At 34.3% G+C, this 21749-nt stretch overlaps 3 protein-coding genes and 1 long non-coding RNA gene across 8 annotated transcripts; 2 read left to right on the plus strand and 2 right to left on the minus strand.

The window, feature by feature from the left end:
• The first annotated feature begins 433 nt into the window (after positions 1-433).
• On the plus strand, positions 434-4196 carry LOC7466876 (ankyrin repeat-containing protein At5g02620). Of its 5 annotated transcripts, none has more exons than XM_024602043.2 (7): positions 434-651; positions 820-899; positions 1040-1112; positions 1185-1366; positions 1455-1873; positions 1954-2363; positions 3160-4196. In XM_024602043.2, exons 5-7 carry the CDS (start codon positions 1537-1539, stop codon positions 4036-4038), a joined length of 1626 nt encoding a protein of 541 aa, XP_024457811.1. In that variant the 5' UTR covers positions 434-651; positions 820-899; positions 1040-1112; positions 1185-1366; positions 1455-1536; the 3' UTR covers positions 4039-4196. The 5 variants fall into 5 exon arrangements, with proteins under 5 accessions (XP_024457811.1, XP_024457813.1, XP_024457812.1 ...); XM_024602045.2 differs by having other exon boundaries at positions 1046-1112; XM_024602044.2 differs by having other exon boundaries at positions 434-899; positions 1046-1112.
• Positions 4197-9785: 5589 nt separating this feature from the next.
• LOC112327658 (uncharacterized) lies at positions 9786-10858 on the minus strand. The gene is made up of 2 exons (XR_002982076.2): positions 10206-10858; positions 9786-10129 (listed from the first exon to the last, which is right to left on the minus strand). It is a non-coding gene; the product is annotated as an uncharacterized LOC112327658 (long non-coding RNA).
• Positions 10859-12773: 1915 nt separating this feature from the next.
• On the plus strand, positions 12774-14791 carry LOC7479168 (NAC domain-containing protein 2). The gene is made up of 3 exons (XM_002306244.4): positions 12774-13111; positions 13575-13849; positions 13954-14791. The coding sequence occupies exons 1-3, from the start codon at positions 12931-12933 to the stop codon at positions 14419-14421; spliced, it is 924 nt and encodes a 307-aa protein (XP_002306280.1). The 5' UTR covers positions 12774-12930; the 3' UTR covers positions 14422-14791.
• Positions 14792-16489: 1698 nt separating this feature from the next.
• On the minus strand, positions 16490-19866 carry LOC7454976 (aspartic proteinase Asp1). The gene is made up of 8 exons (XM_006382824.3): positions 19451-19866; positions 19038-19155; positions 18276-18499; positions 17929-18150; positions 17692-17830; positions 17100-17300; positions 16916-16988; positions 16490-16810 (listed from the first exon to the last, which is right to left on the minus strand). Exons 1-8 carry the CDS (start codon positions 19651-19653, stop codon positions 16701-16703), a joined length of 1290 nt encoding a protein of 429 aa, XP_006382886.2. The 5' UTR covers positions 19654-19866; the 3' UTR covers positions 16490-16700.
• Between the last annotated feature and the right edge of the window lie 1883 nt (positions 19867-21749).

Consider the following 21749-nt stretch of genomic DNA (forward strand, 5'->3'; position numbering starts at 1 on the left):
GATAGTAAAGGGAAATAATAATAAATGGAGAGATAGATAGCTTTTTCTGGATTCTTTAATTAGTGAAGTATTTAGCAGTTGAGATTTGCTCTCTAATGCCATGTTCAATGTATCAGGTTCAAAATCAAAAACCTTAACTTTATGTCAAATAACATGCCTAAACAATCATTTCAATCTGATTAGATGCCACAAATTTCTTTCTATTTACAACAATCGGTCCAAACTGAACTAATCATTATATTGAATTTTTGAGCATGTAATTTGACATCACAAATGTGATTTGACATAAAATCAATAACTCAATGTGTTGACCAAGAGCCCGAGGCAATGGATAATTTCCTTTGCTCTTAAGGATCCAGAGCTCATGCTCCCCACTCCCTTTTTCTTTCAAGGCAAAGGCAATGCCTAAGGGTAAAAAAAAAAAAGGAAGAAAAAAGGAGCATCTTCATAGGAGTTGGAGTCCACCAACTATTAAAGTAGTAATGACTGTTCGTTTTCTTGTCCTTTTTCCTGTTCTTTATGGAAAGGCCACTGCCATTTGCACACACCCAGGTATTCGGACAGCATGTGCAGCAACTAACGTGGCCATGTTCTCCAGCGGATCTGCAGAATCATTCCATGGATGTCAAGCAATTCCTCTGCAACTTTAAGGTCATTTTTATATCCAACTGCCCACTTTCTACATTACATTTCCCTCAAAAGAAACTATACTTGGTCGTGTTTTCTCACATGATGGATTGATTGGCAATGGTCAATGGATGAGGCGATTTATTAACATCTTTTGAACTGATCTTGTCCTTGATTACAACTCCAATGCAGCTCCAAACATTCTTCTCTTGGGGTGTGAGTTGCTGTATTTCTTAACATATGTGCATCTATCCTGCTCTCTTAATTAGAAGGTAATGTGAAGAGAAGGAATTGGGAAAGAATCTCCCACCATCATAAAAGAAGATAGTTGACATGTATTCTGGTGATCATGCTGTTGAGTCTTTGGTTTCACATTTCTTATGGGAATTAAGTTCAATGTGTGTTATTGCAGAAGCAGATGAATTTTCAAGCTGGATTTAATACCAGAGCATTTATGTGTCAAAGAACCAGGGATAATGACAGAGGTATGCTATAAGAACCCCATTTCTGGTTCCAATTATGGGCAGGGGCTAAGGTTTTGTTTGATTTTGTATCAGGTGTAGGGACCGACAACATATCAGTAAAGCTGTTAGGTCAATCACCCTGGCCAAGCCAGGAGAGTGTAAATGTAAAGTGGTAAAAGAAATGCTACTGGAGAATCAAAGCCAAGTAGAAAGACAAGAGTGCTATCTGTAGAGAGAACATCGTTGTCACTGAGTTAGTAATACTTTTCCAAGAGGTATGTCCGTTGCAACGAGAATATCATAGCATGGGAAGCTTTAAATAAATAGTTAGTCTTGATAATAAAAGATGCAAAATTTGATCAGGATTTTTGCTGGAAAGAAGAAGAAAGACCTCAGTTATTGAATAGAGTTAGAAGAGATTTTTCCTTTTTGATAGTTGAATCCAATGGAGTCATCTGGTGGCCAGCCCAGCTCAATGTCCCAGAAAAAGATGACCAGACAGTTGATAAGAAAAAAAGATGATACACCATTGCTTTTTGCAGCTAGAGCAGGAAATTTAGGTGCTGTAATGGAGATCCTAACTGGTACCGGAGAAGAAGAATTGAAGGAATTGTTAGAGAAGCAAAACCAATCAGGAGAAACTGCCCTTTATGTTGCCGTGGAATATGGTAATGTTGATGTTGTTAGAGAGATGATAAAGTATTATGATCTTGCTGGTGCTGGTATCAAAGCAAGAAATGGATTTGATGCATTTCACGTCGCTGCAAAACGAGGGGATTTAGGTAAGATATAATCTTAGAGTTTTCCGTTTGCTAATTACCTTTTAGGAACAATGCTTGAGTTTTGTTTTGTATTGCTGCAGAGATATTGAGAGTCCTAATGGAGGTCCATCCAGAATTGTCTATGACAGTTGACTTAACAAACACTACAGCTTTGCACACGGCTGCAACACAAGGGCATATAGAGATTGTGAATTTTTTGTTGGATTCAGGCAGCAGCCTAGCAACCATTGCTAAAAGCAACGGAAAAACTGCCTTGCATTCTGCAGCTAGAAATGGACACTTGGAGGTTGTGAGAGCACTTTTGACAATAGAGCGTGGGATAGCGACAAGGAAAGATAAGAAGGGGCAGACGGCACTTCACATGGCAGTGAAGGGGCAGAACGTTGTAGTGGTGGAGGAGCTCATTCATGCAGAGCCTTCATCCATAAACATAGTTGATACTAAGGGCAACTCAGCCTTACATATAGCAACCAGGAAAGGAAGAGCTCAGGTAAATTTCTCCTTCTCTCTAACCTCTTAACACATCAGCAAGGAATAAAATTTTGTGATTATTTTGTGGATGATTCAAAAAAATTTCAAGATTGGGTCTTGTTCCTGTTAAGCTCAGGAATTGGAGTGTCACAGTTTTCAATTTAGTCGAATCATCTTTTGGTTTTACTTTCAGTTCTATAACAAAGCATATTTGTTGACAACACATGATTACTGATTGAAAAGTCTGAATTCAAGGCAAACTTCGTTGTTTCAAAATCTATCTGTGGTATTCAAAAGATGGGGCATGCAACTTAAGTTTCTCCATAAGCAGCTCGCATGCCTAATTTATTTTGTCGAATTTTCTTAACTGTTTTGTTAAGATTTTCATTACAAAGGAAAAACAAATCCCGCAATGGTGCACCTTATTTGAGTTTCTGCTTCCTTTATTGGTTTGAAATCACACTGCTATTTGACTTCTACACAAAATTCTGAAATATCTGTCAGTTTTGCTTTATTTGACTGAACTTGTCGGAACTATGATTGTTCAAGGTGATCTAGTTGAATTTTAGACCCTCGGTCGAATAACATCAGATTGGGCATATAATATAAGTAAATTGGATATATTCCAGTCCAAGACTCTTACTGAAACCAAAAGCTTTGGGGCTTGAAAATTGTAATCTTCATGCGAAATTTTGGATCAATAGTACAACCAATTTTCTAGGTTGTACTTCTACATGATAATGAATTTAGAATGTGCAATCATTCCGTTGATGATGATAGGAGTAAGCTGACATAATATTGTTCTGTTTGTGCAGATTGTTACACTGCTACTTCAGCATGGTGAAACTGACATGATGGCTGTTAATAGGACTGGTGAAACTGCTCTTGACACTGCAGAGAAAACTGGCCATCCCGAAATTCGAGTCATTTTGCGGGAGCATGGCTGCCAGAGTGCCAAAATTATTAAGCCACAAGAAAAAAACCCAGCGCGAGAGTTGAAACAAACAGTAAGTGACATAAAACATGAAGTCCACTACCAGCTAGAACACACACGTCAAACTACAAAGCATGTGCAAGGTATCGCTAAATATGTCAACAAAATGCACGCAGAAGGGCTTAACAATGCCATCAACTCGACAACTGTAGTTGGTGTTCTCATTGCGACAGTTACCTTTGCAGCCATCTTCACTGTCCCTGGCCAATACGTGGACGACCCTTCAGAAATTCCACCTGGACAGTCTCTTGGAGAAGCAAACATCGCCACAAGAGCTCCATTCATCATATTCTTTATCTTTGATTCTATTGCGCTCTTCATTTCTTTGGCAGTTGTGGTGGTGCAGACATCAGTTGTAGTCATAGAGAACAAGGCAAAGAAGCAATTGATGGCAATTATAAACAAATTGATGTGGATAGCTTGTGCGCTTGTTTCGGTTGCATTTTTGGCACTGTCATATATTGTCGTGGGCGAGCATGAGAAATGGCTGGCTATCGGAGTGACAATTATAGGAGCAACTATAATGGTTACAACTTTGGGGACAATGTGTTACTGGGTTGTAAAACATCGGATTGAGTCCTCAAATATGAGAAGTATACGAAGATCATCTCTGGGTAGCAGGTCACGCTCGTTTTCAGTTTCTGTGATGTCAGACTCTGAGATTTTTGACAACGAACGTAATAAAATGTATGCTATTTAAATGTCCTACAATGGGATCACTTTTTTCTTTTATAAGTCGAGTTTTGAATGTAAATCTCTCACCAATGGATCGTAGTTTATTCTTCTTCTATAAATTCTTGTAATTACTACTGTAAGACCATATCACAGACGTTCCTAAAAGAGAACTGAATACAAGAACATAGCAGCGTACTGTCCCAAGGGTAACTTCTTAACCCTATCTCATGAACAAGGATAAAATGGATTCAGGAAAGAAATGCGTACGCAAGGGTTATTATTTGGCCCTCAATTGTTGCATTAGCATATAGTTTGGCTTTTTACGAATGACAATTCAAGGTGTTATTCAAATTATGTTGGCATTTGTAAACTTCAAATCAGGAGCTTGTGAGCATGGATTCTTTACATTAGGGGGCCATGCCACAGCAGGAAACAAGATGATCGATCATTCATTAAGGATCGATAGGCCTGGAGAGCTTGTTTGCATGGAAGAATTTGGACAGCTATACCTTTTGCATCTGGCAGAAAAGGGTTTGGACATGGGGACATCATCACCAGATCCGAAATGCCATTACCTCATTAAGTGAACTAGGCATGAAGTTCAAAATCTAGAAAAGAAAGAATTGAGGGGTAGGAGGTGAAAGCACTTAAGATGAATGAAGCAATTGTAACTTCATCAGGTTTTTGCTAGGAAGGAGTGTTAGGAGTCTTCCTTGACTGTGTCGTTACCTTGCTATTAGTTGTGCTATATAAGCTTTAATGGTTAAACGGTGTGTACTGAATGTTAAAGAAATTCTCTCCTCTGTCTACTCCTATCTGTTTCTTCTCTGCTTTTCTCTTATAATATTATTGTTCTTGAATAATTCTTCTTTCTTCCTTAATTCCCAAACTGTATTGTAACAAAGAGGTTGGAGCCTAATTTGATCAAGAGGGCATACAGATTTGGGAGGCAAATCTCAAAAAATAAACAAGCGATTAGAACAGACTCCAGGAGTAGTATGTGTGTGTGTGTGTGTGTGTGTATTTTGGCCAGATTCCATCCATGAAGTCGCACGCCAAGTTTTTAGGAGCCACACTACTAGTTGAACAACACAGCAAGCTTGTGGATGGCTAAAAATGGTAATGTTGCGTCTTAAATTAACAGTGAAAAAAGAAAAGAGCGTGTTTTCTTGTTCTTGATTTTGATCTAGAAAATTGAACGAAATGTTTTGGATAGTTTTGCTGAGTTTCAGTTGATTTTGTTATTCCTGTCCTTGAAATGTTGATAACTGGGAACATGTTCTTGTAATCATGTCCTTGAAATGGTGGCCATTGAAATACGGAAAGGATCTCCACCGGATTCCTCGAGGATAACTAGGAGGTTTCCTGAAGGTTCAAGGAACGCTCGAGCAACATGGTGCCTAATAGAGAAAGGAAAGGAAATGTGCGCATTAATCAACATAAGTTCGAATATGTTGTTAAATTTTTAGGACTTGTGTGCACGAGTATGAGGTTTATTATTACTAATTATCATGTCAAGATCAGAATCCTAGGTTTATAACTAGCCACATAAAAGTGGTATAGTAAAGATATTTTATTTATGTACATATCATATAACAAATTATATAAAACTTTTGCAGCGTTTCAATGATTTTCAAAATATTATATTATTCAAAATCAATAAAATCAAATAACACTTCAAAAATTCTAATAATTAGATAAAGCAAAACAAATAATTCATAATACTTATTACATTGTCAAAATCTGAATTTAATTAAAACAGTGTAATAATGAAGTGTTTAAGATATCAAATCAAAACTAAAAGGAAAGTCTCGCGAAACAAGCAAAGCATACCGACAAAAATAAAAAAACATGAACACTCAACAAAGTTCACTTGCTAACGGAAACTAAGAACATGAAATAATATTAAAAATAGAGGGGTGAGTTCAACTAACTCAGTGAGAGAATACCATTTAATATACATTTTAGCTATTTATAAGTATAAGCCATCAATTGTGATAATATAGAAGTAAAATGACTGAAACAAAAGTAAACATACACATATTAAGCATACTAATATAAAGTAGTGGAATACATGTCAGAGATCAGATGATACCCGAAGATGACCACTATGGAAGGATCAGTCATCATAGGCTAGTGCCTTTCTTATCAGCTATGTATATAGAATACTATGTGCATATAGAATAACTACTATTCGTTAGCATAGAGTTACTAACAAGTATATCGATATCGAGACATAATAGATACTCATATAATTATCAAAGCAATGTATATCATATTGAATAGAATTTAGTTCAACAGAATGAGAATGTAAATTCAATAAAATGACTAAAATAATCTAATTTAACAAACCCAATAAAACTCTATTATTGAGTCAACTAGTAGACCAAAATGACCAACCGATCGACCGCTATCACAAGCCAACCAATAATAACAAGCAAACTGGTCGACCGGTTGATTGAGATTCCTAGAATCTCGATCTGCCACTCTTCAAATTTGCAGATCTCAAAACAAACGACTTATTCCTCTAAAACGCATAATTCTAGTCATCAAATTAGTTTGTTTTAAGCTAACTAACATTCCAATGCTTTAACTAGAACTTCTAGATCATTCAATCATCAAAATCTTAACAAAACCCTAATTTCTTCTTTAATCATTCTATATTCAAATTCCTAATAAAAAATAATGTAAGACGAATCAATTAGTTGCTTCTTCAACATTTCTTGAACCAAAACTCAAGCTAAAACTGAAATCCTTGGTGTATATGGTTGTAAGTCACGACAAGGAAGAAGAAAAGAAAAGAGAAAAAGCAAATCCTCTTGCAACCTTTTTTTTATATACCTAGGTTAGTTTTGTTAGGTTTGGGCTGTCAAGAGTTTGAGTCTTACATGTCATCTTAATACACTTATCATTTATATTTTCTACTTTGTATTACACTCTATTATAAAGATTGATTCTAGTTATATTCACCATTTCCTACTTTGTCTCATCAAACTTCTTGCTTCTTAAATTGAGCATTGACAAGCATGTGTATACTGGGACAATGCTACCATATACATGTTTAGTAAACCTTTTAGGGCCTATTTATCCAGACAACTAGGAATCCTTTTAAGACAAATAGGTTAGCTAACTAGCCAACAAGTAATGGCTAGAACATTTCCCTTAGAGTCTCCCTATAATACAACATTAAGTAAGCATGTTGTCTATGAGATTTCATAAGAGATGTGACAGGACAATATCAAGATAAAAAAAAAAAACCGATCGATTGTGTAAGGCACACAGTTGAAACCTCCATTAGATTCGGAAACTAAGGACGAGATTACCATCGCATCGGCTTGGATGTCCCGAATGCTCTCGGGTCGCCTCATATTTTCCTTAAATCTAATTAATCAAGCACCGGGTGGTGATGGAGATTTATTGCGGCCTTCTCCTAGTTCATCAACTCGAACCTCATTCTTCTGCAGTTGATGTTACGATCAATCGTGTTCTTTAGACCATCTGTTGATTGTCAGCTTATTCAACTTATGTACTTAACATTTTATTATCAATGAAATTGATAAACTCTTACAAAAAAAAAAACAAGTGAAAACGACATCACAAGAAATCCAATCATTACAAGTTTTCAAGATAAAATATTATTATAACCTAACATGAAAGAGTTTTTGAAACGTAACATGTTATCCGATCACTTTAAAAGTTTATCTTATTTTCAAATAAATAAAATCTTAAGCTTATTTTTTTTTAAAATAGGGTTAAAAGCGTTAAACTATTTCTATATTTTCTAAAAGTTTAGATTACCTTTTTCTTCTTCTAATTTTACCCGTTTTGAATTATAATTCATCGAGATGTTCATGAGACAAGAAGACCCATGGTGGAGAATGTCTTTGCACGTCATGGTGGCGTGATTAAATTCCCTCGAGCGTGGAAAAGAACGAAGAGCAGAGCTAGTGATCAATAATTAATCAGTGCATGTACGTATAATAACTTAAACCTAAATTGACTTTCTTGTTCCCCTAATATATTATTATAATTTTTAAACCTAAAATTTGATGAATGATAAAGATGACAAGGAACTGAGAGGACTTCCTTTTCCGATCAGCTGAAGCCCAGTAGCGAAGGAAGATGACACCACACACCGCTGAGTTACGGCCCATTTGAGGATTTTATTATGCTGGCAACATATAAAAAAATTATTTACAGAAATGATTATTTTTTGCTGATTTAGTTTTTATTTATAAAAATAATCAAACTAAAATTTTATAAAATATAAAAAATAAAATCTAAATCAGTTCAAACCGACCGGTTTCGATTCAGTTCGGTTATTTTATATTAAAAATCAAAACCCAACCGATCTATTTCAGTTTGGTTTTGGTTCGGTTTTGTTATTTCATATTAAAAAAAATTGTATTGTTTTTTGGGATTTTTTGTACTTTCTAATGGGTTCAGTTTGGTTTTTCGGTGATTCGGTTGAGATTTTTCGGTTTCAAACCTGTGAAATCAAAACTGAACTGAATATTTTTTTAAAATATTTCAATTAATTTAATCGTTTTTTTTATGATTCGATTTTTTTAATTATTTTTTATTGTTTTCTCAGTTTAATTGATTTGTCAGTTTTTTACGCACTTCTAACTTCAATATTCAAGAAAGAAATTTGCCGCCAAAGGATGAAGATTATTTTATATTTAACAAAAAAAAAAAAAGAATAGTCAATTAAAGATTAAAAACACATGAAAAACAATTTGGGCTGCAAGAATTTGTCCTCCTAATTAATACATTGTTGACTCTCAAGCTAGCATGTATGAGTAACATTGATTGCTCAGTAAACGTCTTTAATTTTATTACTAATCTTTTGTCTAAAAAGATATTTTCATGTTTATTATACATCAATTATTTTTCTTTTCAATATTTATAAATATTTTATGATATTTTAAAATAAAATAAGCATGCGAGACTGGTTGACTCGTTGCTGCCCACGGTCTCACTTAGAAAAATAATTTTGCAACCCTATTTAGTATTTAGGGCTTTTCCATGGGTCGGGTAACTTACCCAATCCACCCTAGAAAGAAAAACCAGGAGTAGGTCACTACTAAAACATTTGGCCCATTAACCATGGTTAAGATTATTTCTTTTTTGTTCCTTATCAGAACTATGGTTAGGGTTTTGGTTGGGTTAAGTTCATTTTATATTTTACAGCTCATTTTTCGAACTAAAAAATATCAATAAATCAGTAATATTTTGACTGGTTTCAAAATAAACAAATAAAGATACGGCGTGCGCGTATAATTCTTGAAAATAGTCTCCTTGTCCATTATGTTGACCACACGAGCGTATATAGGCTAATCAATATTATTTTTTTCCCCTTGGAAAATGAATTAAGTAGTCGGTGGGTTAATATGCAGATATATTTTATGATACTTACAATATAAAAAATATATAATAAGAAGAGAGAAACATAAGAGATTAAAAATAACTTTTTTAATTAATAGACGAGATAATTTTTATAATGTTTTGGTAAAAATTATATCTCTTTCTTGGTAAGAATTATAATTAACTAGTGACCTCGCAATTATATTATCCAATATGAGACAAAATACAAAAATAATAGAGAAAATTTAATAGAAAAGGATTGACAAGGGACATTAAAAACAAGATTGAAGTCACAAAAGGGAATTAATTAAAAAACTTGTAGTTTAGGAAAGAAATTGACAGAAGTCCAAAACCTAGCCAGAACTTGGTAGTCTACGTACCGAATGAATTAATTATGCTGGTGTATACTTAACAATTTTTTGATTATCTTTCCGCTAGTTATAAATAAAAAAAACTACAGCCACGCGTGACCTCAAATTCTGAGAGAAGCACTGATGTCATAGAGCTCACAAGTTTCCGGAACACTACTTTAATGCCCAAAGCACATCCTGGATCCCTCGGAAGACAAATCGACAAGTCGAGTCAAGATTGGCTGCTTGCATAAGATCATGAAGAACCTTCGAAGAAGGAGGTGCTTAGAACAGTGACACCATGTTCGTTTCACTTGGACCTCTCCCATCCTTTCGCCTAAGAACAACTAGCTGCTAGCTACCTCTCTTGATTGTGATGTTTTCAAGCAGCATTCACGCCTGATAAAATCACAATCTTTAATTAGCATCGACATTCTCCACTTGTTCATCTATATTAATCATAATAGAATCACACCTTTTAATTTGGCAAGAGGAAAAGAAACGGCGTAGTGATGAATACATCATGAACAGTGTAGTTCCATCAACTGGGATGTAATGTGATCAAAGACAGCAGCATCATGAGTGTAAAGAAATTGGACAGGAACATGCAAAAGTGGATCAATGATGTCTGTAAAATATACAAGTCTCGGCTAGTTTAGCCAGTAGAATGTCGCGGCAGAGTAAAGTGCACGAATAATTAAAGATGTTGAAATAAAGTCATGCCACTTTGGAAAGGAATTATAGATAGATCCAAGTGCTGTTGATCATAGAGCTAGGCCCAATAGCCATGAAAACGTTTAGCATTATATATCGAATGTCTCAGATAAATCCTTCCCCGAAGAAGGGATGATCCAGTGCAAATGTATCTAGCTAGCTAGCTAGGCTGGCCGACAACTTCCTAGTAACTTCCACATGCTTATCCAGGCACATATGTCAGGCACTACGTACCGACATATAATATATGTATCCATCGCACCTTTTGCTTTCCTTTTGCCCATTTGGAGATATGTGGAATTGTCGACATGGCTCTTCGAGGGGGATCAAGTGACATTATTTTATAGCTTTGAATAGACATGGAGGGATGCTTTTTTATTAAGAAAAGACCCTTCGTGCGCGCCAAGCAGCTCCTCTTGCCTGCATGCATGGTATATGAATTCGATCAAGCCACCAGGCTTGGTTTTTTTTGTTTTTTCTTTCTTCCCTCGATGGAGGCGAATATCATAAAATAAATTCACGGGAATATATCAGCTTGGGAGCTAATATTCCAATTAAAATATGCAAAAAGTAAGTCTAAAACTCGAGATGAAAGGGATTAAATTTAATCAGCTGTATTTGATTAATTAGTCAGATTAATAATATCCAGGGTTACGTCTATGTCGACTATATTTCGCATTTCTTTTATTCGAAAGAAAAATAAAATAAAATAAAATCGGACCATCATGGGTGAGTTCACAGAGCATGCTCTGAATAAGAAAAAAAAAAACCCCCTGCAGCCTCCATTTTAGTTGGGTGTCGTTGATCTGGTCCCACGTCATCTTCCCTGTCTTTTATGCTGGACTCAACTTCTTATTATTATTATTATCAATTACTAATCGAGTGTTTCTTCCCTGGTTAATATTTATCCTTAAATATGCGACCACCGAACCAACCATCTTGCCCATAGCTACGTGGAGCACACACGGACACACCATGTAAATGTTCATTAGTGTGATGAAATTCAAGGAAGTGGTCGTTGAATTATACTAAATTTGAAATTATTGTCACCATTATTTTGATATCACATGATGCATTACTTTGAAATTAAAAAAAAAAAAAAACAATATCACGGGTGATTATAGTGGAAGATCGACGACCCTTTAGGCATACTTAATTGGTTCTACAACTCTAGGATACCATTATTAATTTCGAGTGGTCACGCTATACTGCGGTCTAATTAAAAATTAATTCAATTATAAAAAAAATTATGAATAATATGAAATGTTTTATTGATGATAAAAGAATCTGGAAAGCGCATTAAAAACTTGGCCAGTGTATTAAATAAAATCAATTAATTATTATATGTATTAATAAATGTTAAAAAGAGATGCTAACAATAAACAAAAACTGAACCGGGATTCCAAGCAATAGATGCAGAAAAATTGTGATTCTCATGTGATTCAAGATCTTTATTTAATCATGTATCATTTTAAAATAGATCATCATAAATCATAAAAAACAAATAAAATATAACATGTACAAAAATTTATATAAAAAACAAATAAAATATAATATATACAAAAATTTAAAACTCCATGTGCAAGGATTGGTATCATGATATATATATATATATTAGACATGGTCAAGGATATCCGGTCCGATCCATGATATTATTCTTCCCAGCTGCCATAAGAAGGCACGACTGACTTTTCTCTTCACTCTTTTTTTTTTTTCTAATATGATTTTTATGTAAGTGCTGACGTTTAGCGACAGTATCCAATATCACTAGGAGGAAAAAAAAAACAAATATGACGTCATCTATCCTACGTGGGTTCCAATGACGCTGACGTGTAATTCAAAGCCACCTTAACGACATCTCATTCTCCTACACCCAATTCCAGGCTTAAATCTCAAGACTCTCCATTGACAACTCCAATCTTTGGCCTCAAGGAAGTGTCTCGTACGTGCCAGTATCCTATTGGTGGAGCTTGAAGGGATGAATCAGGCTTGACTGTAGATGATTAGGGTTTTGACCATGACAAAAAAAACGAAAAACAGTCAGCGAAGCCCAAGAGACAGTTGACGGCCGACTTTCAAGTAAGGAGTGGACAAGGGCTGTGACGGAAGCGATGACAAAAGCAATCGCACGTGGCAAGCTCTTATTAGAGGAGTGGTGCACGTATCACGGTTCACAGGCTGCGTTCAGCCAAGGGCGGAAATCAAGCCCCCTGACAAACAAACTCCCACGTTTTGTCTGTAGATAAACACGGACCCCACGTGTCCTAAGAAATATGTCTTCTGTATTTGTCCTTTTCCAAGTCCTTTATAAAAGCTCGTTTCTCTCTGGGAAGGCATCATAAACATAAAGCAGAGCTAAAACAGGGAGCAGAAGAAGAAGAAAAAGAAGAAGAAACAAGCACAAGCCAAGCAAGAAGTAGCTAGCTTAGAGCTCGAGCTCCAAGACAGAGAAAAAAAGAGTAGGAAGAACAATTTAAAAGCTGGGAATGAAGGTAAATGGATCAGCAGCAGCAGATCAGTTGGAGTTACCAGCTGGATTTAGATTTCATCCAACAGATGATGAGTTGGTGAATCATTACTTGATTAAGAAATGTGGAGGCCAATCAATTTCTGTTCCTATTATTGCTGAGATTGATCTTTACAAGTATGATCCTTGGCAGCTTCCAGGTAATTTTTTGGGATTTTTCAATGATTTCTTTAGAGTTTCAATTGTGGTTTTAAGATTAGATTTGAGAGATTGATTTAACTTGGAGAAAAGGGTTTTAGCTCAGCTTGTTTGATTTCTTGGTTTTTTTTTTTAAAGATTTCAACTCGATTTTTAAATTTTAATATTCAGAAAAGAAAAGGTTTTTTTTTCTTTTTTGGATGAGATCTTCTTTACCATTCGTTTTTTTAGAGTTACAGTCAAATGGATATTTCCGTACCTTCACACAATTAAGTTTTAGAGATAATAAAAACCCAGAAACCCAGAAATATTTCATGAATTTTCTTAGCCATTTGTTCATCAATTTGATACATAGATCTATGATCTAAACAAGTGGACGAGAAAGATTTCAAAATTCTCGATTTGGTTTCCTGATTTTTTTTGGACGACTAATAATTATTTGGTAAATTTCTTTTTGTTTTTCAGAAATGGCACTGTATGGTGAAAAGGAATGGTACTTCTTTTCTCCAAGGGATAGAAAATATCCAAACGGTTCAAGGCCGAACCGGGCGGCTGGAACCGGGTATTGGAAAGCAACCGGAGCAGATAAACCCATTGGTCGGCCCAAACCACTTGGCATAAAAAAAGCACTTGTATTTTACGCCGGCAAAGCTCCCAGAGGAATCAAAACCAATTGGATCATGCACGAATACCGCCTTGCTAATGTTGATAGGTCTGCTGGCAAGAAAAATAACCTAAGGGTACTTCCTTTATTCTTCTCCTTCTCCTCCTTCATCTTTTTAACCCATATATTAATTTATTGTATAATTTAGTGTAATTGACACGGAATATTTCGTTATTGCAGCTAGATGATTGGGTATTGTGCAGAATATACAACAAGAAAGGAAGCATAGAGAAGCATTTTCCTGCAGATAGAAAATCAATAACAAAGTATGCTGAAATGGAAGAGCAAAAGCCCAACATAAATGAAATGTCTGGTTACAAGAATGGAGGGTCAACAATGGGAGCACCAACGATGATGATGAGTAATAGCAATGACTTGTTAAATATGGACACGTCCGATTCAACACCAAGGTTGCATACAGACTCAAGTTGTTCGGAGCAGGTGCTGTCACCTGAGCTCACTTGCGAGAGGGAGGTTCAGAGCCAGCCAAAATCATGGAATGATCAGCTAGATAGTGCATTTGATTTCAACTTCAATTACATTGATGATGGCTTCCAAGACGACCCTTTTGCCTCACAAGTTCAGTTCCAAATGGACCAGCTCTCACCTCTGCAGGACATGTTCATGTATTTACAGAGGCCGCTTTGATTTTTTATCACCAGAAAAAGAAGAAGAAAAAAAGACCTACATATTAATTTTATAGGTAAAAATAGCACACACCGTTGTATTCTTGCATGTGGGCCCGGACAATCTTAGCCTGGAGTCTGCAGATGGAGGTGACATTTGTGGGAGATCAAAGGGATGGAGTCTCAGATTCTGACCTGGGATTGTATTGTATGAAGCTGGTGAGGGAACATGGCTGGATTAATCAAGCATTAGTGATGTTAATATGTAATTGTAATGATTCTTGTAGGGAATTCTTGTAGGATTGTACAAGAATTTATTTCATTAATTTCAAAAATTAGTGAAATTCAAGAAAGTTCAAGGAATTTAAGTGCTTATGATTGTTTATATTCTATTTTTGTGTGGCCACAGTTATCGTCTTTCATTAATACCCTAAGATTTGCTTTGGGCCGGGTTAAATTCTTTGCCGCATGAAAAAAAATAAAGCTAAAATATTGTTATTATTTTTTAAAAATAAAAAAATTAATGACACATAATAGAAAATAAACTAAAAAAATAATATATTCAAACCCCCAAAAATCAATGAAAAAATGACACATAATAGAAAATAAACTAAAAAATAATATATTCAAACCCCCAAAAATCAATGAAAAAAAATTATTTAAAAACAAAATACCGACACGAGATTATCAAAACTCTCGCGTAATATAATGAGAGGACAAGATTATCCAAAAACAATATATAAAAAAATAGTTTAATTCTTTTAAAAAATTCAAAATTTGAAGGTCAAAATAAAAAGAAATAACTTCTAGAAAAATCCAAGTCACAGTATAAACATCTCCTTTCACATAAATTTTATTAGGGATAATCTAATTAAAAAGAAAACTAAAGAAAATAAACAACTTCAAAAGATATAAAATGTCATGAATTTTTCAAACTCATGATCTTTGGTAGTCAAAAAAACATAAAATTTTGACTTATTTTTAAAACAAAAAGATTTGATTGGCTTGGGTTGACTGAAGCCAACTCACTCAATCTATAACTCGATAATTGTCCTGAATTGACTATTGGATAAGGATTAGAAACAATGGGAAAAATAAAAAAGATCAAATTTCAATAAATAAAATGTTAAATGATGAAATAAAAAAATAAAGAATAAAAAATATCAATTAAGAGAATAAAAATCTCATTTGAAAAAAAAATTAATGAAATTGAAGTGAATGCGGAGACTTTTAAGTTTTAAACACCTATGCTTGTTGTTGAGAAATGATAAATAAATAATAAAAAAAACAATAAGAAGAATCAAGTTTAAGAAGATTGATATTTAATAAAAAATATATATATAAAATTTTAATGTGGGCTCATTTTCAAGAATTGAAAATTATTGAATTTGAAGCAAAGTTTGAAGAATGCAAGAGGCTGTGATTGCTTTTAGTCCAGCAGTATTTATCTTTAATTATAATTCAATCGAGGATATTTGAGAGTGTGATAATAATTATTTTTTAAAGTATTATCTTGAAAATACATTAAAATAATATTTTTTATTTAAAAAAAATTATTTTTAATATCAGTATTTTAAAACAATTCAAAAATAAAAAAAATAATTTTAAAAATTAAAATTAAAATTTTAAAAAATACCATTTAAAATGCAATTTCAAAATGCCACTTTGTGAACAGAAAAAAAAAAGAATTTATATAAATTAAAATAAAATAAAAATGCAAGTGATGGCGATGTGATGGCGATGGGCTTATAAGGGGATGAACATGAAGAATAAGCCAAAAGTAAGTAAACACATACTTTCATGCGGGCTTGACAGACAAATAATTCAACGTTCGTTTCATACGATGTGTAACTTGCAAGATTTGAAAATTGTGGCCATAGAAGAACAACCATCGTTCATATTGCTTTCCAGCTAGTTGGTTTATTGGGTTGGTGAAGGTGCATCCATAATCTTCACTGTCCATGTTGACAGTCTTGCCAAGTTTAACCTAAAAGAAGTATTATCTTATTGATTTTCTGTACGAACCAGTTGATGGTGGATGCAGAAAGTAGAACAATTCCCGCACTTTGAATTTGAAGATCCAGAGGCAGTGAAAGTAAAACGACTCTGTATTTTGATTAAATATTTATTAATTATAACTGTGGGCTATGTATGTATGATTCACCGTTTCACAAATACATACTTTACAAGGATAATTATGCTGCACATAATGTATGAAGAACACAATGCTAGAGACTAACAGCTTAGAAGCTTTTTGTACAGGGCTTTTGTTTTTAATGATTATAACATCCCTCATTCTGATCAAATGATGAAACTTTTGGATTTAGGAAGCCTGTTGCAATTTCCAGGGGCCCATCCAATCCGTTCTTTCTCGTTGTCATAGATCACCACTCTGTCTTGCATTGATATGTCTAATAAAACCACATGAAAGAAAGTTTAAAAGAATTTTAAGTTCAATCCTAGGTTTATAATCTCAATTCTTCAAGCTATGTTCCGAATTATACAGAAACTCTCACCTCCAATGACATTTAGATCATTCAGCCCTACTTCTGTGCCATTTAGAATTCCCAAGCAAGCATTTCCCTTGGACTGGAAAAAAATATTGTCAGCATTCATTGACATGCGAAGGCTCCTTCTAATTGAGCTATAAATTAAACTTGAAAAATCAAAGGTGGGGAAACTATTGAAGGGTGGACTTACTGATATTATGAGGTAAGCTTCTGGTGGGAATTCAAGCTCAGTTTTAGATTTCCTTTCATTCGTGAAGCTCAATGCAAAGGTCTTGAAGTATTTCTTGACATCACGTATGCTTTTGAAAGGTTTCCGGCCTTTCCAACAAAGTGGGAGTGTTTGATCATCCAATGCCTCTCTTAAAGGTTTCCCGGATAATTCTTTCTTCAGCTGAAAAAACATATGGCATGAATATAGGACGTTGAGATTTAAACGGTGGTTTAATACTGGAAGTAATCTGAGCTTCAAGCCAAATTGGGAGAAAACATTGTTTTTTAACTTCCAAGCATCAGAAGCATATGGCAACTTATAACTGTCTAGCAGATAGACAATTAAGATAATGACCAAGGGGAACTGCAAGTTTAAGGCAAAAAGAATCTTTTCTCATAGTATATAACATACGATTCATTTGAAAATAATATCAGGTATTCACAATAAATACTGCAGCCGACTAAAGTACATGATAATAGACCAACCCTGCTCTTGCTGTACTAATGCAAATGCCAGGCTCTTTATCTAACATTTATGTTTGTCTTGTTTTACTAGATTTTCTGCCGCTCACCAGAGAAATTAGACCTTGATATGCCTGAGAATTAAGGTATGTATAAGATGCCCCACTGTCAAAAGTTGTGAGCAGGTTTTTGAACCCGGTAGTTTTCCCATCAAAAGTTAATTCAGCGAGTCCAGGAGAGTAATGTTTCCTGCCATGCACGATGAGCATTTACCATAAGAACATAAAGATATGAATATAAAAGCTAAACTTTAAAAACATGAAAGGAAATCCTCGAGGCCTAATTACGCATCAGGTGACATTGGTGTCCAAGCTACACGAGACGAATCATAAAGATCATCCCCGAAGAAGAGGAATCCTCCACCATGCCCACTTAAGCAGTGGCCGATCACATTTCTCACCAAACCCAGACTACTAAGCTGTGAGACAATGCTAGACTTTCCCTTGCCAAGGCCAAGCACTCCGTCTATGGGATGATGAGATCCGCCTGGAAACTGATCATATCCACATCTGTTTGAGGGGAAAAAAGAACGAAGAGAGAACAAATGATTTACATTATGCATACTAGCCAACCAACTGAAAATTGCATTGCGTCTCATAAAGTTTTAATAAAGAGAGAAAGCAAAGAAAACAACCCAAGGGCCAGAAGAGGACTATGACGCTTTTCACTTGTAAAATTGAGATTAAAGGTATCCCTCACAAGTACGCCAAAGGATGAGCCACCATCAGCATACTCAACCTCATAGTCACACTGCCCTGGGTTTTCACATCTGTGGTCACCGTTAGAGTGCAAGGATTGACAAATGGGGTCCATGCAAGGTACTAGATTGTTACGGGGTCGGTAATATGGATGAGGAGCCTGTAAATGAAAAATAATTAAGGTATCTGCTATACTAAGAACATAACTTCATTTGTTTAACACACAGCATAGAATATTGAAAACTAATTAGAATCACATGCAAGTTTGACAGACAGTGATAATTCAAGATTAACTGAGCTGGAAGGAGCATAATTGCGTTTAACAAAGCAGCAGAGGTTTACAGATTTACCATAAAACAAGTGACAAAATTATGCTGAAACTAACCACATCCGAGAAAGCTCAAGAATCAAGGAGTTCAAGTTATCGCATGCTACCATCCATTTATATGTTAATGAAAATTGGAAAAACAATTAGGGAGTCATATCCGAGTGGCAGCATCATACAATAATTCCGTTCTTCAGGTTTAACTTAAGCCTCAAGGACAAGATACATACAATCTTCTAGACATCGTAGTACTGACCATGCAGGTTGGACCATTTGATTATATGACCAACAACAAGAAATGAATGCTAAATGGTTTTTTTTTTTCATAAATTGGTTGAACGAAACAGAGAAAACCTGTTATAATGATTTTTACCTCTGTGCATTGGACACAGGGAGCATCACACTGGAGCCATGTAAGGTCACTTCCAGTATCTACATCAAGAAAGTAGGGTTTTGAGGGTTGGCCAATGTTGAGAGTCACATTATAGTACCTACAAAATGGAACTCTGTGATTTCAGTAACAAACGATTGAGTTCAAGAAGCTCCAAACAAAGCCTTATGTAGTTACAGTCCAGAATCCAGAGGAACACAACTGAAGGACTCCATGAATTACTGCATAGCTATCAAGCAAGGTTTTCAAATTTCAGTCGATAAATTACGAAGAATCAGAGACAAAAGTCCTAATATCATTACATGATAACACACAGAACATGCGATTATCACTTACTTGGCAAAGAAACAAGGAAAACAACAAGAAGTCAAAACCCAGTTCAGTTATGCCCTTACCCATTAGGATAGACATTCCCATGAAGCGGTAACACAATGGATGATGGAACTCTATTGATCAACATTGATGAAGCCATTGTTTCACCTGATATCATAGCCTTTCTCCACCTTTTCGGGCTATCATCACTAGTAACTGATGACCCCAAAAACAAAAATAGCACTAAAACCCCCACCACACAAAAACCATCCTTTTCTTTTCCCATTTCTCTCTTTTTGACAGTCAGTGAGTTAATTAATGCACCACAAATGTTTGGTAGAATATCTGAATGAAAACTAAGACCTGGTCAATCCACTTGTTTTTGTTTATTTTTAAAAGCCCATATGAGTCCAAATTTGGTTTGTATTGACATGGGGTCTTTTGCTAGGAGATTAAGGATTCATGGGCATTGCTCGTTCTTGAAATTTCGCTTAATTACCTATAAAAATCGATATTTCTTCAAATGTGGTGTTCTTTTATTCTCTCTCCAAGGAGACAGGAGGATTATGTTAATGGATTTTGAACTAATTGTTTTTTGGGAATAAATGCAACTAAAAGAATTTGCAGGAAGTTAAGGTATATAATTTGCCTTTTCATCTAAGCACAAAACACTATAATAGATGGCAATGCATATTCAGATACTCTGTTTTAGCTTGAATTATTATTGACAATTTCTCGGAACCTTCCATGAGAGGGACATTTGCATCAAAAGCCAAATCCTTAAAATGGAACGCTATACCTCGAAGACTGCGGCAATTTCCCTTTTGTTCTTTTGCCATGTACAATTTCTTTCCCCTTATAGCTTCACTTTTCCATTTTCCATGACAATCTTTATTCTTTATCTACAGTGAGGAGGGTGACAACCCCAACTACACCCTAATGTAACAAAGAATACAAACTCTCAACAACTTGATTAAAAATAGTTTGGAATTAAATATACATTTACAAGTATAGCTAAAAGTGTCATTCAGATTTTTTTTTAAGATTTTTTTATTTAAAAATTCATCAAAATATTTTTTTTATTTTTAAAAAATTATTTTTAATATCAATACATCAAAAAACTTATATAAAAAATATTAATTTTAAATAAAATAAATTTAAATTTTTAAAATATATGTTCGCATTTCCAAATTGCTCCTAAGTGCTAGATAGGGGCATACACCTTGACCCATCCAATTTTTTTTTCAAAGTAAAAAAAAATGCTAAGACGATGTAAACATTTTAATAAAAATAAAAAAAATATATGAGACTCGGGTTATTAACTTAATTGGATTTAATAAGCTCAACTAATTTAAATAATACAAGTAAAAAATGCAACAACAATAAAAAAAAATTGACAATTGTAAAAAAGGTAAAAAAAAAAAAAAAAACTCGAGCCTGTCCAAGTTAGCATTCAAAATCTACAACTCTATTGTTATACCAGGATAACCTTGTCTAAAACAAATTAAAAAAATCATGAAATTCAATTATAAAACAACCCCAATGTTAAGGGTGAAACCAAAACAAATATTTTTTTAAAAATAAAATATTCGTGTCAATTCAAGTTGACTCACTAATTTCGTAACCATAAACATAAAATTGGAATAACTTCATAGAAAGAAAAACAAAAACAAAAGCACGAAGATTAATTATTAATAAATTAAATGTTAAATGATGAAATTGAAAAACAAATAATTAAAAAATAGCCTAAAAAACCTAAAGTCGACACATGTTAACTTTCAAAACCCGTGATCTTGGTCACGGGCTTGAGACCAACACCATATAAGAAAAATCCTAAAAAAATAATGAAGCAAAATTATAAATCAATAAAATATTAAGGGATGAAATTAAAAAATAAATGAAAAAAAAGATGAAAAAAACAATAAAAAGAATAAGAAGTATATTTGATAAAAAAAAATTTAAAATCAAATGTTGAAGGATGAAATTGAAAATAAAATTCGATTAAAAAAAAACAAAAAAAACAAACAACAATAAAAAAGATGAGGACCAAATTTGATATAAAAATTAAATGAAACCAAATGAAAGACAATTTCAAAAAAAAGGATAAAAACAAAACAAATAGAAATTAAAAAAATAAGGATTGAATTGAGTACAAGAAATAAATGAAAGGAAACCTCTAAATTTTTACAAGGAGAAGAGTGAAAAAAAAGAGATGGAGAAAAAACTCCATCGAAGCTCAACCACTCCTTTGTTGTCCACACACACAGCACCGGTGGAAAGAACATGTCAAGCCACTTCAGATGCTGCCCTGAAAGGCGGCATTTAGACATTGGATGATGCAATATGAGCCGCTTGAAGGGCATGGATGTTGCCCTCGTGCAC

Source organism: Populus trichocarpa, chromosome 5 (genome assembly GCF_000002775.5).
Source record: "Populus trichocarpa isolate Nisqually-1 chromosome 5, P.trichocarpa_v4.1, whole genome shotgun sequence".
NCBI classification, from domain to species: Eukaryota; Viridiplantae; Streptophyta; class Magnoliopsida; order Malpighiales; family Salicaceae; genus Populus; species Populus trichocarpa.

Bases quoted from the DNA above. Each gene is read 5' to 3' on its own strand.
- LOC7466876 (XM_024602044.2), top strand. From the start codon at position 1,537: ATGGAGTCATCTGGTGGCCAGCCCAGCTCAATGTCCCAGAAAAAGATG. The intron at 1,874-1,953 runs GTAAGATATAAT...GTATTGCTGCAG, and splicing joins TGCAAAACGAGGGGATTTAG to AGATATTGAGAGTCCTAATG. The intron at 2,364-3,159 runs GTAAATTTCTCC...CTGTTTGTGCAG, and splicing joins CCAGGAAAGGAAGAGCTCAG to ATTGTTACACTGCTACTTCA.
- LOC7479168 (XM_002306244.4), top strand. From the start codon at position 12,931: ATGAAGGTAAATGGATCAGCAGCAGCAGATCAGTTGGAGTTACCAGCT. The intron at 13,112-13,574 runs GTAATTTTTTGG...TTTGTTTTTCAG, and splicing joins TGATCCTTGGCAGCTTCCAG to AAATGGCACTGTATGGTGAA. The intron at 13,850-13,953 runs GTACTTCCTTTA...TCGTTATTGCAG, and splicing joins GCAAGAAAAATAACCTAAGG to CTAGATGATTGGGTATTGTG.
- LOC7454976 (XM_006382824.3), bottom strand. From the start codon at position 19,653: ATGGGAAAAGAAAAGGATGGTTTTTGTGTGGTGGGGGTTTTAGTGCTA. The intron at 17,831-17,928 runs GTAATTAGGCCT...CGTGCATGGCAG, and splicing joins ACACCAATGTCACCTGATGC to GAAACATTACTCTCCTGGAC. The intron at 16,811-16,915 runs GTGAGAGTTTCT...TGGTTTTATTAG, and splicing joins TGATCTAAATGTCATTGGAG to ACATATCAATGCAAGACAGA.